This window comes from Larimichthys crocea, chromosome XVIII (assembly GCF_000972845.2).
Source record: "Larimichthys crocea isolate SSNF chromosome XVIII, L_crocea_2.0, whole genome shotgun sequence".
NCBI classification, from domain to species: domain Eukaryota; kingdom Metazoa; phylum Chordata; class Actinopteri; family Sciaenidae; genus Larimichthys; species Larimichthys crocea.
In genome coordinates this window covers 11,848,268-11,867,756 of record NC_040028.1, presented here as the reverse complement: position 1 = coordinate 11,867,756, position 19,489 = coordinate 11,848,268, and the positions used below count along the sequence as shown (strand labels likewise).

Sequence of the window (19,489 nt, the reverse complement as noted above, 5' to 3'; positions counted from 1 at the left end):
AGTAGACATTTCTTCAAACAAAGTTAAAAATATTATCTCAGGAAATAACTTCTGTGTGATTAAAACTAACTCCTCACTTTCTGTCAATTAATTGTGCATATAAATGGGAAGTTAATTATTCTTCAGTAAAATGGCCAATTAAGCTGCTAATTGTGTTTTTATTTCAAACTCTAAATGGTAACTGGATAACAGAAACACAGTGTGACCAGGCAGCGTGTGGATGTTTTTCAGACAAAATATTTATGCAGAGGTGCATCATATGCTGTATGTAAATACATGTGTATAGTCGGTAGATTACAGCACACAGTGAAAGGTGGTGTAATTAGCAGCTACTATAAAGGCAAGGAGGTCAGGATAATTACAACTTATTAGAAACAACACCAGAACTTTGAGCACATCATTTAGCTTCTTCCTCTAATTCACAGTGCAGCATGAGGGGAATCTGTAATTTACAAATCCTGCCATATAGCCCACCTGCAAATGACTGGGCGTGACCACACAGCCTTAATGGGGTTAGGTTAATTAAAGAGGTTAATTGTAAAGAAAAAAAGAAGAAAAAAAACAGGGGCTGGTTGATGTATGGCTGGTGAACAATAGTGTCCTCTAGAGGTGAGTGTAACCATGATATACAGTTTACCAGCACCCCCCCCCTCTCATTGCACACTCTGTCCTTGTGTGCACTGAGCACAGGGCAGCCAAGAAAAATAAATAAATAAGTAAATAAATCTGTTCTGAGAGTGATGGCTGTTCTCTGGGTCGTATATTAAAACATCAGTCCACTAGAAATAACTCTGCGCTGCTGCTGCTGCTGCTGCTGTTACGCACATGTGGACATACATATCAACACATCACAAACTCAGGCCCAGTCCCAATATGCATGTAGAAAAATTTAGACCACCTTGATTGGCCACAAGGTGCTGGTGTAAGATTACACCGAGATCAGTTATTCCATCGCTGCAGAACAATAAGGCCAAAAGATTATTTTGGCGACTGCGTCAAACTTGAGCGTTTTCTGCGTCACTCTCCATTCTGCCCGTTTCTATCACGTTTCCCTCTCTGGGGACTAAATCGGCCCACCTCCCCCTCCTCCCCTCAATCCATGACAACTGGCTACAGGCCCACTAATTACCCCCAACCCCCCCCCCCCACCCCGCCTCTCTTCCTCCTCCTCCTCCTCCTCCTCCAGCAGCAGCTCACATACACTACACCAGCACTATGAATAGGCGGGCCCCCCCCACACCTCATCTGGAGGGTCTAAATTTGGAACACAATTGAAATACAGAAATCCTGTCAGAAGATAACGAAGAATAATATTGACCCCCCCCCCTGCTTCATTAGGCCTGTTTCATACGAGTGTAGTGAGTCTGGCGTGAGTCTGCCTCATTGTGACATAACTGTGCCTACATGTGCCAATGTACACTCATCTCAATTTTACACTAGAATAACAACTACGAGGCACTCAGTACTAGTGAGCAGGAGTGTATCTACCTGTGAGCTGCAGTGCTGGAACACCTGCAACCTAGTTTACCTTTACTACATCATGCGTAATAATGCATGTTGAAAACAAAAAGGTATGACCTGGAGAAAACTTTACATCACTCAAAAAAAAAAACTTAATTACATACACATAGAGCTACCAGATCACATTGCACATGTGATACACACAGTGAAATCACAGCACAAAGATTAGTGTCAATCCCAAAATGAATAAATAAATAAATAAATAAATAGGTGTCTGAAGTGAGCACAGAAGGGTTATTACCCACCACTACATCTCTGCTAATGTCCATGTGGGAAGCAACATAGAACACATACCACAAGACAAACATACTCACCAGAAAAATTGGGGCTTGAGAAAAAGTTCCCAAGCGGATTGGTCCGTGTCTGTGTCGACGCCGATGACGTAGCGCTGTGAAACACGTGGGCCACGGTATCCAGCGCTCACATAAACAAAGCCACATTGGCCAGACTGGGTTAGTCGAAGCTTGTGTCGCTGTCAGTTCGCGGAGTCACTACGGTTTTGTCTGCCTGGCATTGTTGGGTACCGACCGCTCATGATTTGGAGCTTTTACCGAAATTGATGAATACCCCTTGCATGCTTATCGCATGGATTGAAAGCAACGACCCTGATGTGAAAGAGGTAAGATCCACTCATTTCTTTTATTTCTTTTTTTTTTGCAACACAATCTGTGTCTGCGCTTTGTACTTGCGGCGACTTCTGCGAGCTGTTAAACCTTTTGTTTTGTAATCTTTTAGTGTGAAACTGACTTTAGACAAATCTGAGTCTGACTCGGGCTTCAGATCTGTTGGTGTTACTGATATTTCACGAGTTTTTTCTTTTTTTATTCTTTTTAGCGTTCAGCGTTCTGGACAAGTTGCGCGAAGTTAGTCTGTACATCACGAGCTGCATCATACCTTATTATAACAAAAAAGAAATAAGGAGACTCATGCTGTTTGATATCCACATGCCTGTATTTTGTCAGTATCCATTCGCTATTTTTATGACATTTTTCCAAAAATAATGCTGTGCGTAATTAGAAACTGCTTACATTTTGTGCGCAATCGTGTAGATTCAATCTGATTTTATTTGGCGTCTCCGTCTCGTCTTTTTTATTTTTTATTTTTTTTTAGATCTTGTTTTATTTTATAATCTAGTAAATGTCAAAGTGATGTGTTTTTATTAGGGGAAGATCCAGAACAGAGCCGCTTTCTTGAATCGTGACAGCCATACAACTCCTGACATAACCCATTTCAAGTGTCACCGAAAAACTGTCAGAAGACTTGAGGTATGATATGGAAAATTATTTTCAAAATAAAAAACACACACAGATGTATTACAGTTTGCTGTTATTTTGTTCTGATGTTACTCATCGATGCAAAACACTGTTGCTTTTTATTCTTTATGGTAAAATTTGATTCAAAAGACTAAGACTGTGCAACTTTTATTTGAGACATTCTGATGTGTTTTTACCCGTTTGGTTTTCAGCCATGCCCTGCGTTCAGGCTCAGTATGGATCATCACCTCAAGGAGCTAGTCCTGCTTCCCAGAGCTACAGCTACCACACCGCAGGAGAATACAGCTGCGACTTCTTAACACCTGAGTTTGTTAAGTTTAGCATGGACTTGACCAACACCGAGATCACAGCTACTACTTCTCTCCCAAGTTTCAGTACATTCATGGACAACTATAACACCAGTTACGACGTTAAACCGCCCTGTCTGTATCAGATGCCCCACTCTGGAGACCAGTCCTCTATCAAGGTGGAGGACGTCCAGATGCACAACTACCATCAGCAGAGCCACCTGCCACCCCAGTCGGAAGAAATGATGGCTCACTCTGGGCCTATGTACTTCAAACCCTCCTCGCCACATGCCCCGAGCACACCAAACTTCCAGGTTCAGCCTAATCACATGTGGGAGGACCCTGGCTCCCTCCACAGTTTCCACCAGAACTATGTTGCGGCCACGTCTCATATGATAGACCAGCGCAAAAATCCGGTGTCAAGGCTTTCGCTCTTCTCCTTCAAGCAGTCCCCGCCTGGTACTCCTGTTTCCAGTTGTCAGATGCGGTTCGATGGGCCGCTGCACGTCTCCATGAACCACGACAACCCGGGCGTGCACCGCGGCCTGGACGGCCAGAGTTTTGCTGTGCCAAGCGCCATACGGAAACAGGCTGGTCTGGCCTTTCCTCACTCCCTGCAGCTCGGCCACGGGCACCAGCTGGTGGACAGCCAAGTGCCATCGCCCCCGTCCCGAGGATCTCCGTCAAACGAGGGTCTGTGTGCGGTATGCGGGGACAACGCAGCCTGCCAGCATTATGGAGTGAGAACCTGCGAGGGCTGCAAAGGATTTTTCAAGGTGGGCTGACATGACAGCGACCATGCATATTATGTGAAAGATATGCTATGTGTTTCTTAATATTAATGGCGCTCTGTGAGGTAACACCTTTAAAAAACAAAGAATAGAATCACATTTTCAATGCGGGATGCAAGAAATAAAAGCAACACCTGAAGGTGCGGGTGTAAAGTAACTTTACACGACAATCACATCTATCCACACATTGTTGATCTCAAAGGAGTGGGTAAAATATGAGAGACCACGAATGCGTATTTGCACACTGTCTATTCCCTCTTGTTGCGCAGTCCCAACATGAGATGACAGATATTATATCGTTTTCATCTTTCTTTTTCTTTAAATATTGTATCACTTGTGCAGCAGTCTACAGTCTACACGTTATATATAGCCTTAAAACAGGCCTGCAGAGTGACATTATGTCTTTCTTTCTTTCTTTCTTTGCAGCGCACCGTTCAGAAAAATGCAAAATATGTGTGTTTAGCGAATAAAAACTGCCCTGTTGACAAACGCCGAAGAAATCGTTGCCAGTTCTGCCGTTTCCAGAAGTGCATTGTCGTCGGAATGGTGAGAGAAGGTAAGTTTAGTCCATGCATTCAATTATTTTATAACCACTTATAACTTATAACTCATATTTCCCCCACGTGTGCGTAATAGAGTGTCTGTTTCACGTCTTTAAAATACATTTACGCACAGCAACAGGAGTGCATATGAATGACTTATATGACGTGTGTTTCTTCCAATCGAGTTGTCCGAACGGATAATCTGAAAGGTCGGAGAGGACGCCTTCCATCCAAACCCAAAAGTCCCCAGGAGCCCTCCCCACCTTCGCCGCCGGTGAGCCTCATAAGCGCACTCGTCAGGGCCCATGTGGACTCCAACCCCTCCATGTCTGCTTTGGATTACTCCAGAGTAAGTAAGGTACACCACAGTCTCAGATATAAAACACATAAGAAAAAAAGTTAACACTATTACTCTGACTGAAAACAGAAGGAACACCAAGATTGACGGCCTTTTTAATTTAGTCCTGCTTTTAGAGAACAATTTACTGCCTTGGAAGTTTCCTCTAATACATCGCTGAATTCCTAACTTTGTCAGGCTTTTAATGTGGCATATTTTTTCCCTGAGTAAATTGCGTTGAAATAGAGAAGTTAATAAAAAGAAGACATGAATTTAATAGTAAAAAAGCACCCTCTCCCTCTTGGAAATGGCCATTTGCAATTTCACGGATTATATATTTTAAAAGGACCTCATTAAGGCGCTGTTTAAATTAAATTCCAGTTTCAGGCTAACCCTGACTACCAAATGGCTGGAGACAACACACAGCACATCCAGCAGTTCTATGATCTCCTGACGGGCTCCATGGAGATCATCCGGGGCTGGGCGGAAAAGATCCCTGGCTTTTCTGATCTACCGAAGCAGGATCAAGATCTCCTCTTTGAATCCGCCTTCCTTGAACTTTTTGTCCTGCGGCTGGCGTACAGGTAAGCCTGCGTAATTATTAAACAAAACAATCTAGGCTTTGGATAATTATCAGCTCCTCCTTCAAGCTTCATTGCTTTGGCTTTTATTAGCTGCCCAATAATATGAAGGCTCTTAAATTCCCATTTATTGCCAAGCGTAATTAATGGCATTTTCTTATTAATTGCAGGTCCAACCCAGTGGAAGGCAAACTTATTTTTTGTAATGGAGTGGTGTTGCACAGGCTACAGTGCGTCCGTGGATTTGGAGAGTGGGTGGACGCCATCGTGGAGTTTTCTTCCAATTTGCAGAGCATGAACATAGACATCTCAGCTTTCTCCTGCATCGCAGCTCTGGCCATGGTAACAGGTGCGTAAAATGCGCATTTTGGAAACTCCGCCTGCGTAATAATGCGTGAAAAAAAAAAAAAACAGAGAAAGCCACGAATCGGAAATAATAATAATGGTAATAACAATATCCGTATCTATTCCTTCTACATTTCAGAGCGACACGGGCTTAAGGAACCCAAAAGAGTCGAGGATCTCCAAAACAAGATAGTCAACTGCCTCAAAGATCAAGTGACATTCAATGGCGGTGGATTGAATCGTCCCAACTACTTGTCAAAACTCTTGGGAAAGCTCCCTGAACTGCGCACACTATGTACTCAAGGTCTGCAGCGTATCTTTTACCTAAAACTAGAAGATCTAGTCCCTCCGCCAGCAATAATTGACAAACTTTTCCTCGACACCCTACCTTTCTGAGTCTGACTCCGATGGAGAGACCTCAAAGAACTTCCAAAAGAAAATACAAAAAAAAAGAAGACTGTTTTGAGTCAGACAGGACAGATTTTTAACGCTATTATTTCTGAATATTTGCAAGCTCCGTAGGCTAATAGAACAACAGTACCCTATTATGAGTAATGATTAATGACAAAAAAAAAAGAATAACAAAAAGGAAGAGAAAGTTTGATTGTTGTGTAGGCCTGTTTTTTTTTTTTAATTTCTTTTTCTTCTTGAGTGCCAAACGAGTGAATCATCCCGGGGAATTTCTCTCCAGTGGACAAATTGTCAACAAAGTTAATCCGGTCTTGCAATCACTTACTGTTTATTTAACATCGGCTCTACTGATTCAGCATACTCAGATGTAATATATTCCATTTATATATATTAACACACACACACACACACGCACACACACACATCCCCCCCCACACGCACACTCTGTATATTATGATAGATTATGTGATGCCTCCCAATGCATCGGTTTATAACATGTGTACAAAGTTTCTTATAATGAAAAGATTTAATTTTCTTTTCTTTTCTGACTCGTGCCTATGTGTTTCTGACAGGATCCCCAAAAAGTATCCAGAAAAGATAACGCATGTTCTAGTTTTTTCTTTTATTCCTTCATTTGTTTTTTGTTTTTCTTTTATAGGCACTTGCTGAGGTGATGTCTATATATAATATATACCGGACACTATGTAGTCTGCTAGATTTGATACAGATTCGTAGTTATGGCACTTCTTTTATGTATGACGCATATGTAGAAAAATATCTCATCTGTATAGAAAATGAGGGACCCATGGTGTTTGTAAAACTGTCAGACATTCCTTGTTTGTATGTGCTGTAAGTATTGTTGCTGTTGAATATAAACGTTTCTATATATTTATTATTTCTATTGCCAAGAGCTACACTAAGCATGGTGCAATTTAAACGATTTCAAACCATCAAAGTTCATGCTGAGCACGTTGTCTATGTTTTATGTCTTATAAACGTCTAGGTAGTTATGATTTAACACGTTTGGAAATGGAAACAAAACAAACAAACAAACAAAACAAACAAAAAAAACTCCATCTTATATTCAAGAGGTTGCTGAGTGTGTGATATAGGCCCACATCTTTGACATCATGATGTACTTACAAACTTCTGTAACGCATTTGGTGCCGAATTCAAAAACTTTAGAGAGAAAGAAATATTTAATGTTTACAAATAAAACTTTTAAATCAATCCTTTGCTAAATAATTTCTCTGAAATTAATTTATTCTTTAAATTCAGACATGTCTGATCGGACAGAGTGACTTTGGCACGAGAGAGAAAATATTATTTTATAGTTTCAACTTTATTATCCTAATTGCCCAAAGCATTGGGATCAGCGCTTGCAGGCCTGTTTAAAATCATTGTTATAATAATCTCTTTTATTTATTTATTTTTTTTTTTGTTTCACTAATTGTGAAATTGTGTAGATCTTTTTAGTTCATGGAGTATGTCTCTGGACTTGTCGCAAACAATGGGTAGGCCTACTCATGTTTTATTTCAAGTTCAAATTCTCTGTTTTGTTTGCGCATTTTATTATTCGACCATTTTAATGGTTTCATTTAAACCTGTACTGAGCGAACACTTCAGTCATCAAAGATTTAATCTGAATACACTTCTAATTAGGGGGACACCTTAAAGTTTTCCCCTGCATGCATGAGTATATTTCTTATATTTGAAAAAGTTTTTTAAAAGGCGCTTTTATCAACACAGCTGTTTAAACATCTTTTTATTTTCTAATGTGCATTTGTATTTGACAAAGACAAAAAAAAGATACAGCGGATTAAATATAGGAGTCTTCATTTTTCGTTTCAGTCCCAAACAAAGTCACATTTTTGAGCGAATAATTAAAAAAAGAAAAAAAAAAGATGATTGGATTTATTATTATTATTTATTGATCAGTCTTTTCCTCTGGATGCTCTTTGCTGATGCAAATAAAAGTTGAAGCTTGTCTTTCCGGACAGACTTGTTGCCCAATAGTCAAAGGATTAAAAATGTGACGTCCACTTTTCATTATCTTTAACTGGCGTGTGAGAACATTTACGCGCGACTTCAAACCGCTTTTCCCACTTTAATGTTTTAGACCACTTCAGCCCTGCCGACAAGTCAGACCACAGCTTACAGCTCTCCGGTAATAAAAGGCCGTCTCCCACGCAACCTGCTATTAAAAATAAGAAGAACACGTTTGCAGCTGAGAAGAACACAATTATTGTGAAATGTAAATTTTGGTTGCGCACAGGTGGCGCAGCTTTCCATTTTGCGTCACCAACGCTGCGCTTCTAATTTTAAGTGAACAAGAAAGATGTAATGATGCCACACAGAGGCACATTTCCTCTGATATGTTCTCGCAGCTGTGCAGGTTAAAGTTATTTTTTCCTCTCTCAACCGGAGCCGGTTGATGAACAAAGTAACATAGCTGTTTTAATATTGAAGCCTGATATTACCGTCCACCTCCCTCAAACCCCCCCTGGAGAGCCCGGCTCTGCGCTTCTGTTTTCAGTCAGGTAAAAAGTCCTACTGCTTATCCCTTAATCCCATTTACTGATTGCCTTCAGACAACAGCGATTCAAGCCACATTTTGAGAAGCCGCTGCGCACTAAAAACCCGCATGTTGTTATATTGCAGAGTAATTTAGAAATGTATATAAATCGGCAGTGATTGGCCTGCACCAAGTGAGGCAGTGCCGCTGTCACAAAGCCTTTCCTTCAGTCTAGCAGAGGAGAGAAGGGACGCCAGGCTCTGAGGCATGTCTGGGACTTATCCTCAGTGATTCCACATTTATCACATGATCAAGATGAAGGGAACAGCTTATTTTGAGAGATATTAGCAGCAGGCAATAAATTGTCTAAATAATTAGATCGTCACTGTAAAGTGCTAATTCCAAGGCAAATTGGGATTACACTCAGAACCAGTTTGCTGACATTTAGCAGATCTGTTGAAAGGGTGCATTACAATGTCACAAGTTCTCTCTATTGACTCAAAGTACAGTTAGGTTTTAAACATGTCTGTACACTCGACACAATAAAACATGACACAAGTAGCTTAATACTTCTGTCAGTGTTTGTGCATGATTATATATGCTGGAGGACTTTGAGTCTAAATTCATTAACAGCCTGTGACTTCATTTCCTCCCCGCACTTGACATTAGTGGAAGGTTATGATTGTGGCAGCGGTGAGGCTAGGAGAAAGAAATCATTTCCCACTTGTTCAGCCTCGTCTTAAGCTCCTGCTCCCTCTCCAGTTCTCCAGAGAACAACAGACCAAAGCCGTGCAGGTGAAGGTGGCTGTCTTTCCGAGTGTCTGCTGCTAAGTGCTCGTGCACGACACATGAGGAAAAAATCTAATTCTAAAGAGTCCCAGCTTCACGTATCACACTATTAGATGTTCCCACACACATGCGGCACGCACTGTACGACGATCATAGGTTATGTTGCATGCACAGCTGCACATTGCTGCACTTTGTCTAATTCTGTGATGCAACCTGACAGGTTCACACAAGCGGGGTTTGATGGATTTGAAGTGCTGTAGCTCTGCTGTAGGTGTGTTTAGTCCGGCGACCGCCTGCAGTGGTTTGTTTGACCTGAACGTTAACATTTTGTCAGGAGCCGTTCCCCAACAACAAAACCAAGTTTGTCATATTTTGGTTCATATGTGAAGAGTGTTGGCTTTGACTTCGATTTAGTTTGTGAATTACCATGTTGGGAGGCCAAGATAAGCCATTTACTTCATATGATCCCCTGTGGTGGGAGAGCTCTTGACCTTTCACCTTTGCACTACATGTGAACTTGGTAGGCAGACGAAGAAGATGAGGAAGAACTCACCTTGTGCTCAAACCGCTGCTGGAATTACTTTTAGATGAGGTACATTTTCAACTGCAGCAGCAAAGAGTCTGAAAAGTGGGAATATAATTATAAAGATGCACAAATAAATGTGAAACTTCTGTGATGCATCACGTTGATCTACTGTATAAAGCACGAGTTTCGGACTCAACGTGTAATTTTCTCTGACTTGGATAAAGCAGAGAGTCAATTATAGTTCTAAGTATTACATTTCTGCACATTGTACGCGAGTGGCATTAAAAGTTATTTATAGGTACAGAGTGAAAATCTTATTACAAAGCATGTGAGCAATACCTGAAATAGATCCGCAATGCATCGCTTTATGACTACAACGCTGTAACGTGCTCATTATTACCTGATGTGCTTTCAAATGAAAAGGATTTAAAGAAGTCAGCTGACTTTCTCAGTACGCCAGTGCACTCTGCTTTCATGTTGTATTTCCCATAGAGGTTATATTCCATCTAGTCTTTGGTTATGTACCACTTTACAGCACTTTGAGTGTACACACTTCACCCGTGATCACTTCCTTCCATGTTACCTTTCCCTCTGTCCAGGCAGTCCGCTTGTGTGAGCTCGCAGTAAAACATGTTGATTACACAACTTATGGATCTCATGAGTCCTGCCGACTATAGCTCTAAACAAAATGAATGAATAATGAGTTGAATGATGGCCCTTTGGATACGACTGCCTATAGTTATATTACTGTGACTATTTGATTTACCATATTGAAATGCTGATGATTGTCCAATAAATAATGCAAAAAGCAGATTTCCAAGTGGCGAGGCAGGAAAAGAAATCCACCTTGCATATAGATGGAAGTGAGCCGTGTCTGTCCCCTCTCAGCCTGTGGCCCAGAGCAGCTTTATCATTCATAGGACTAAACAGACAATCAATTCAGCAGCCATGTATGAAGGATGAAAGGATGCGACAAGCTGTGAATGATGAGGAGCCAAAAATCAAAGGCCTCACTCCTTCTTAGCTCTAATGGCCATTACCAGCCCAGACAGCACCAGTAAAATGAGGTTAATCATTTGCACAGATCCTTTCAAAGAAGATTGACTGGACTTGATGCCCAGTCAGACCACTCATAAATATTTACTTCATATTAAACAGCTGTGTATGTTATCTGTTATTGCGCATTGATTTCTGACGGATGCCATCAAATTATTGTTTCAAGTGTGGTCAGTAAAAACCGTTAACGCAATGCTTGTACCAAGACTCAATTATGCTACCCACAGGTGATTAATAATGCAATGAAATTGACAGGACATTATGTCAGAGAGGAGTTTAGGAAACTATAGATTTGGAGGGGGAAAAAAAGTGGGTTGATTTTAACAAATGATTATATAATCACCAGAAACCGCAAAGAGTTTGAGACGTACATTCAACGCTGATAGATCATAGGCTCTGTCTGGCTGAATTAAATAGCCCTACAGTTTAACGTTATGGACACAGAATGTATCAGTATTGAACACACAGGCTCAGTCCTTTGACCTTATTGACAAAATGAAATCGGAAATTTCCTTAATAGAAAGAGTTAATGTTTCCTCGGGCAGACATGTTTCCGATTCAATTAGTTTTAATGAAGCCGGTGCTCAGTGCTTACTGAAGTAGAAAAAACAGGCATAAATGCCTGATGGTAATAGAGGACATATTAAGGAGGAAGGGATCGGGCACACAGTGCGTGTTTCTAAGTGGCGAAAAATGCCTCCATCAGGCTGGTAGGAGCCAGTGGCTTGGGAAGCAGTGAATTGTATGAGCCTCAAATGATGCATTAGGTCTCTGGGGCGAGGCTGGAGGAGACTGAGGAGCAAACTGTAAAAACACACAGGAGAAGAATATGGTTTTGATGACGCATGTGGTGTGTCACCAAACAGACAGTAAAATCATGCCTCTCTCTACATCATTTTTTAAAAATCATAGTAGTCTAACGTACAAATCTATTTACTCTTAGATTTACATTGTCATTGACATGTTTTTCAATACTGTGACTTAAAGTCTAAAAAAAACGCCCTAATTTACACCTTCCCTTGTGAAAATGTGACTGAATACAGGGCTGCAAACTAGCCATCACCCCACCGCCCCCCTCTCTGTCTGATGTCAGTGTGTAAAATGTCAACATGGTCAGATGCACTGGCTCAGTTCCTGCAAGAATATGCCCTCATCCTGTGTTATGGTTTGTGCCGCTGCTCCATGTGAAGTGAAACATATTAAACACACCCATGCACATGTAATCTGTTCATGTCTTTGAGTCAAATCGTGTGTGTGTGTGTGTGTGTGTGTGTGCGAGTGTGTGTCTGGTCTTCTATCATCTGCTAAGTGTTAGAGTTCCTTTCAGTCTTTTGCAGCCATTTAAACTGTGTGTTTGCTGAATTAAAGCAATCCAGATTAAAAAAGCAGGTACGTGGGTGCCCTCGTCGAATATGGGTTCAAGGTGCTGACAGTGTAATTCGTGATGTCTCCGGTTTGATGTGGTTCATCAGTGTGGTTCTCATCCGCCTGAATTCCTGTTTTTCTCTGTTCTCTAATAAAAGGCATAAAATGTCCCGCAGGTACACAATCTCTTTTTTATTCGCCCCTAAATTACAGTCATAGCTTTATTCGTTTAGCAGAACACAGGTGTAGCAGAAGTTATGTGCTCCCTTTGGCCAAATGTAGAGCTATACAAAAAATATATAAGTATTTTGGTGGGTTCAACCAGAAAATATGCTCTTATGGAGTGATCCTAAGACCTCGGTTGTGTTTGCTTGATTAAACAAACAAACTTGGAAATAGTTTGGTAAGGTTTTACAGCTACAAAGTCATCCCTGCTGTGTATTTTTTGTATTTTTTGCTGAGATCAAATCAAGTTAAGAAAAGGGAAACAAAAAAACAAGCCTGAAATTCACTTGTCTGCATCCACATCTGACTTTTGCTGCTAGTGTATTCAATATCCTGCGTGTATGAACACACACACTATAGGCATGTACCCATGGAGTGACAAATAGATGCATGTAGTGATGGTTCAACAAAACTCTCATGGCACATATAAATACACATCTACAGTGGGAAGGTGCCAGCAGATAGTAGAATGGTGGCTCCTTGAGGGGTCAAGAGGGGAATATGAAGTGTGTGTGTGTGTGTGTGTGTGTTTCGACAGAAGGGAACAAGAGAGGGGGGTTGTGGTGTGTGTGTGTGTGTGTGTGTGTCACAACAGTCAGAAGAGATCCAGCCCAAGCTCCCACACAGCTTTGTCATATCACTAAGAGATTAGGAACACACACATGTCAAGCTAGGGAGAGCCTGCTGCAATAATGCACCTGCCAGCTCTCAAGATCCACTCAACCCCTTTTCAACCCCTCATTCCTGCATGCAAACACAAAGACACACACACACACATAAATGTGCCAAGTTTTTAAATATAGACCCCCTCGGTTAATGCACATATAGAATCTGAAGAATATAATTCGAGATCATTGAAAAACAAATTAACTGAGCGCTTTAAGCATATCGACTTGTCACAAAAAAAAAGAGGAATGCAGTGCGAGTATTCATGCACGTGTGATAAAGGAAAATGTAGTTCAGCACACATGCAGTGGAAAAACACAAAATATCAAAGACATGAAAAGGTTGGGATGTGGGTAAAATGGATATTTTACATGAAAAGTCTGACGGGAGAAGGTCGTTGTCTTTCTTCATGACAGAGTTCCCTGAGAAAAGAAAGAGAGGGGAGCCTCAAAGAGATTCATCTCCAACAGGATCCAAGGTCATCCAACCTAGTCATCCTGGAAGCACTTGAAAAATATGGAGTGAAGACTAGAGATATTCTTCCCCCCTAAAAAAGGAGTGCTGTGGGAAGACTCTGACTGAAGAGAATCACTGACCTTCAAACAAGCTCTCTATCCATATAGAGTAGGGGGAGACATGCACAATCCATCAAAAATGCACATGAACTTTCCCTCTTCAAATAGTTCCCGCTTGAATAGCAGTCAATGGATCAACTATGAATATTGCATGTTCTGAATTGCAGGGGATCAGATTGAATTCACTGTGAAAAAAAAAACACAAAACAAAAACAAATCTGCGATATTAGAATATCGTATTGTGAGATTGAGTCTCAATAAAAGAGGTTTTGTATGAAAGGATAGGAGTGAACAACAGATTTGAACCCTGTTTTTGTTGAAATACATTTCTGTGTCAACATTTTCAAATCATCAAGAGAAGATATCAGTAAAAAAAAAAAAAGAATTCAGAAGCCACACTATAGTCATGAAATTGCCTTTTGCCACAGTCCCTCTTCAGGAATGGAAAGATCAGTGTTAATTTTCAGCCAGTCTTTGATTGGATGAACCGGCCTCCCTCTTGCACGACATGGCTACCACAGGTCAGTGGCTGGTGCAGTGTAGCATGAAACAAACAAATAGAAAAAGGCACCTCGTGGCACTTGACTCTCGCCAGAATGCAGCTGACGGCAAGCCTGCCAGCGTCCTACAATAACGACCAATGCCTCCTAACCAAAAAAAAGGAGGGAGGGGGAGAGAGAGGAGAGGTGGAGGTGGAGAGAGGAAAGAGAATTTGCAAACAGGGGAAAAGATGGATTTAGAGCTGCTGGGGATGTGGAAGAAATAGTTGGGAAAGACAAAACATTTTAGTGCTCTAAAAATCCAGAAGTGGACAGAGAAAAATAGATTTAATATTGAGCAGCATAAGTATGCAACAGTATGAAGAGAGGAGGAATATACATAATGAATTGTGACAGAGAAGACACTAAGGCGCTTGTTTAAAAATAAGTGGCATCAGAGTAAGTTTACTCTCAACACAATTCATTAATATGTGTTATGTTTATCTCTTCCTCTCTGCAAACAGCGCATGATCGCTGCACTGCTGTGGTACTATGAGTGTGCTCGCTTTCCATTAGGAGCAACTTCATAATGTTAGTTTTAACCTGACTGAAAATAAAATTCTGATCACTGAATCTGAGGGTTTTTTTCTTACCATAAGGTCACTCAGCTACTTGAACATTTATATTTATTCCATATTAATCAGCATAAGCACAACATTGCATGCAGAGATACACATACTGCTGAATCATTAAAAGGAAACTCTACTACTATTACTATTATTAGTAGTACTATTAGTACATGCATGAAAAAGTTGTCTTAGGCCGTTTGTGGCTCCAGATGTTGCTGCATTAAGTCTGAAAAACTGCCTCAAGTGATGTCACTTGAGTCAGCATTAAAGGAAATAAAAACAGATCTGGTGGCGTGGTTAGAAAGAAGTCAGCTTACCAGACCTCTGTAGGTCGCTCCTCATATCTGCTTAAGGCTACTTACATTTGCCGCTACCAATAAACACACCCAAATCCCAGACAGAATTTTCATTGGTAAAGTTGCATTGTGGGTAATGTAGGTGGCAGATTTTGACAAGGAAGAAGAATGTGTGGAATAAAAAAGACGATATTTCTGGTTCTGCTGAATCAGAAGTGCAATGCTAAATCCGGTCGAACTATTATCAGGACATTTTTAACTAAATACAACAAAAATAAAGATGCACATAGGAGGACAAAGCCATTCTTTTACTGTATTCCTCCACCAAGTCTAAACAAAACCTAAAACACAACAGTGTTTTTGTAAAATTAAAATTAAACTCGACAGGACAAGGCAAAAAGGAGTTGGAGGAGAAGGAACAAGACAGGAGAGATGGGGAATGGAGAACAGGAGAGCCAGGCGATGTGATAAGACAAGGAAAATAAGTCTGATTATCACAGAAGCCGGGAGCGTTAGACAGACAGTTGGGAGTCATCTCAAAACTCAGGAGGGAAGAGGCAAGACAAGAGGTCACAATTATGCCCCGCTAGCTGCACTCCCCTCCTCCTCATGAAGTCCTCTAATATATTCGGTTAGTTCCTGTATGGCGCGAAGGGGAAATTCTAATTAAAGGGTGGGGGGAATTTTGACACATGTGAAGCAGAGATCAATATTTAGCACCATAATCAGCCATTCCTGATGTCTTGACGGTGTCACTGTAGCTCTCCATTAGAGGGGCAGGCGAGCAGGCAGGCGAGCAGGCAGGCAGGCTGAAGAGATCCGCCAAACTCCCAGCCATCATGAATCAAAGCAAGTGATGCCTCTCGTGCTCCATTTTGCTTTGCTTTTTATCTTCATTCATCCTCTTAAAGGAGAAAAGTGAACTCTGTCAGACTGCTTTGTGATGGGGGGTGCAGGGAAAGTGGAAAAGAAAGGAAGAAAAATGCCATGGAGGGGACACGGTAGATGAGGAGGAAGTGCAGCTGTCAGGACTTTGGACTATGAGATGATTGTAAGGTATATAGATGGTCCTGTCTATTGAGTGATTCCTCGGTTTGGTTTGACAAATATTTCTTTTTCATTTCAAACAGTGGTGGAAGAAGTATTTGTATCTTTGACTCAAATAACAGTAGCAATACCACACAGTGAAAATACTCCATTAAAGGTAAATGTCCTGCATTGAAAATATTACAGTTACAGTACCCATAAAGCACAAAAACGGCTCTTGTGAGTGTTATATATATTACTGATGCATTTTACTATTGCAGCTGGTGGAGGTGGAGCTGTTTTAGACAGCGTCGGGTAGTTTAACCTCTAACAGTGTATCATACTTTAGAAGCTCGTATGTTTTGTGTGTAAAATCTTAATATTTAAAGTGACAAAAAAAGTTGAATATTTCCTTCATAACTGTGGCAGAGTAAAAGTATAGAGCAGCATGAAATGGAAATAATCAAGTATAAGTATCTCAGATTTGTATTTAAGTGCAGTACTTGAAGGAGTGAGGAGTATTTATATGTACTTAACACTGATTTTGAATGAAAAAAAATACAATTACTGTATTCATTTTTAAAAAACAGATACACACATATATACACATACATACACACACAAGCACACACACACACATACACACACAACATTCGTGTGAACAAGGCTGCTCAGCTGACATGGATCGTGATAGTGACCGCTGACTCAGTATCAGGAACATGGTGTTGTTTCCAGAGGGCAAGGAGAGAGGGCGAGGGGCATGTGGAGGTGCGTGTGTGTGTTGTGTGCGTAGGTGGGTGGGTTGTGTGTGTGTGTGTGTAGGTGGTGGTGGTGGGGGGGTCAGCCCAGCCCAGGGTGTCCCCTGTCTCCATGTGTCAGCCCATCTCCTTGTTCTTGCATGTCACTGACACACACGTGGGTACTTACCAACCCAAGTTGCTCCAATTAACGGCTGTCCCACTGCGCTGTCCGTTGTGCGGTGTGCTAGCCCGGGTGACAAGATATGGTCTGGGATCTGTCTCTCCAGTGACATAAGGAAGGAATTTTAAGAGGGAAAAGTGATGCAAACACACACCGCCTCATGCTGCGCCCAGATAGGTAGATAACAAAGAGTCTTGCAAATGAGTGGCAGAGAGGAAGGCATTGAGGATTCTCTAATTACTCGCTGCAATCTATCTAAGTCACTGGCTTTCTAATTTGATTTATCAGAATGCATGAAATCCCTTGGAATAATGCCCTTATTAGGAGGACAGAATTGACGGGGGGACAAGAGGTCTGCCGAGAGGAGGAGGAGAGCGGAGATTTAAGCATCAATTACAGTCAAAAGGAGAATTAATAGTTATTAATCCACAAACATGGCTAACGTTCTCTCTGCTACCTCTGTGCCTCTTGGAGACAATCCCCGTCACACTTGCCCCGACATACATGCACGCACATGGTCACACGCACATGCATAGACATACACATACCAGAGTAAAGAATTCTTACACAGAGGCATTTTTGTTTTCTCTGATTCTGCACATGCATGTGTACAAACACACTGATGCGAACAAACACGCATCTGACGCAGATATTTCACGAGCTGAAATAAGCAAACACAGAAACAGACATGCAATGAAACTGAGCTTCTAAAAAAAAAAAATTGCATGTGCGAGCAGTAACAAGGGCAAGATGCCATAAATATCTCTTACTCTGGATGGTTCGTATCATTTTGCTCACCGGTAGATCAAAGGTCTTTAAATCTTTAACTAAATTCTTGACTGACAAATTCAATTGTTGTCAGTCTTCCAGGGCCCTCAATGTAATATGTGCATTTTGATTCAATTTGCCCTGCAAATACATACATATACATATTGTTTATCTGGTTATGGGCACAAAAAAATCAATACTTATATCTGTGCTTTGTCATTCCTAAGTGCATCATGAAATAGCAAGATATCCCTCTAATTGAATTCAACAAAACCACATAGATTGTTAATTTTGTGCTATTAAGCTTTTGCAACATTTACAACGTCTTCTTTTTGCCTGTTGATGACTCTTGTTTGTCCCTTGTATGGGAAAAGAACATTTTATACATCTAAAAATTGAATTTAGAAAGGCCAATCTCTAAACAAATAACAATAAATCAAACATGAAGCTAACTTGTATCATTTCCAAGGAGAGGAATTCAAAGCACACAAGAACGGGTCTCACAAGCTCATATCATTAGAAAACAGAAACATAATGTATCTTCCTATGTGATGGATAATTTTTTTATGTAAAATTATAATGATTACTCATATCATCTTAATTAATTCGCATGTTACAACAAGCACCCCCCTTTTTTTTTTTTTAACCCCACGAGGTCATATCACATGCACAAGAATAACAACCAAAGGACAGCTTGTCATGTTAAATAATTTAAAGAGCTGTGTGAAGGCAGCAATGCTGCATTAGGTGACACTCTGGTCTGAGTTTTATGTTAAATCCTGTGGTTTTTTGTTAAAGGGTTGCTGAGTGGCTGAAAGGAGAATGCCAGTGTGTTGTTGCCTCGCTGTCAGTCACACAGAAGCAGTATTTAGACAGGGAGCTGAGAGGTCTGCTCCGCTGCCAGCTCCTGCCTTTTAAACAGCCCTTTCCTCAGAGAGACAGCTTAGCACTGAGTGCCAGTCAACCTCGCCTGCCCGGCCATGTACACCCCCCTCTCCCTTCCTTCTGCACGCACACACACACACACACACACACGCTCACACTAACACACACACACACACACACACACACACACACACACACACTTTGATAGCCTCTTTGCTAAAGAAGAATTTGGCAGAAGGGGAGAAATGATCATGTATGGTGAGACCAAAAGGTACATTGTAATAGGTCTATCCCCCTGTTTCAACAAAGTGGAGCGAGAGGCGTCTGGACAGCAGATTCATCAGCATTACTTGAATGGAGGAACAAGCTCATACAGCATTACGTGGCTGACAGGGAAGATGAATCTAGGCAACTCGGCGCATCGGGGATCCTCATAGACCTTCAGTCATGGCTTGCGGTAAAGACTGAGGGATGGGAGAGAGGTTGTGGAGATAACACATCACGCCCTGTCTACGTCCCATATTATGATGCTGTCCTGTAGAGTGTCTGGGACAATACTGTGTTAGCTGCCAGAGTGCCGTTGACATCATTGACAAACCTCTATGGTGTCAGGCAGTCACTCACACTTCCACTGGGTGTCTGTCATCATGCTCAAACGGTCAGGCACTGACACCTTTTC

General features: G+C 41.2%; 2 protein-coding genes across 2 annotated transcripts in view; one reads left to right on the top strand and one right to left on the bottom strand.

Moving 5' to 3' along the window:
- The window catches only part of LOC113748244 (glycerol-3-phosphate dehydrogenase, mitochondrial-like), a 102,445-nt gene that overhangs the window by 20,662 nt on the left and 62,294 nt on the right, over positions 1-19,489 (bottom strand). The window lies entirely within an intron of this gene.
- nr4a2a (nuclear receptor subfamily 4, group A, member 2a) lies at positions 1,961-7,467 on the top strand. Its single transcript, XM_010732233.3, has 8 exons — positions 1,961-2,140; positions 2,685-2,786; positions 2,987-3,858; positions 4,300-4,429; positions 4,601-4,764; positions 5,134-5,336; positions 5,504-5,682; positions 5,818-7,467. Exons 3-8 carry the CDS (start codon positions 2,989-2,991, stop codon positions 6,072-6,074), a joined length of 1,803 nt encoding a protein of 600 aa, XP_010730535.1. The 5' UTR covers positions 1,961-2,140; positions 2,685-2,786; positions 2,987-2,988; the 3' UTR covers positions 6,075-7,467.

What these genes read in the sequence shown, in the direction of transcription:
- nr4a2a (XM_010732233.3), top strand. Translation starts at nt 2,989, where the DNA reads ATGCCCTGCGTTCAGGCTCAGTATGGATCATCACCTCAAGGAGCTAGT. An exon ending in GCTGCAAAGGATTTTTCAAG is followed by an intron (nt 3,859 to 4,299) that starts GTGGGCTGACAT and finishes CTTTCTTTGCAG; the next exon opens with CGCACCGTTCAGAAAAATGC. An exon ending in CGTCGGAATGGTGAGAGAAG is followed by an intron (nt 4,430 to 4,600) that starts GTAAGTTTAGTC and finishes CTTCCAATCGAG; the next exon opens with TTGTCCGAACGGATAATCTG.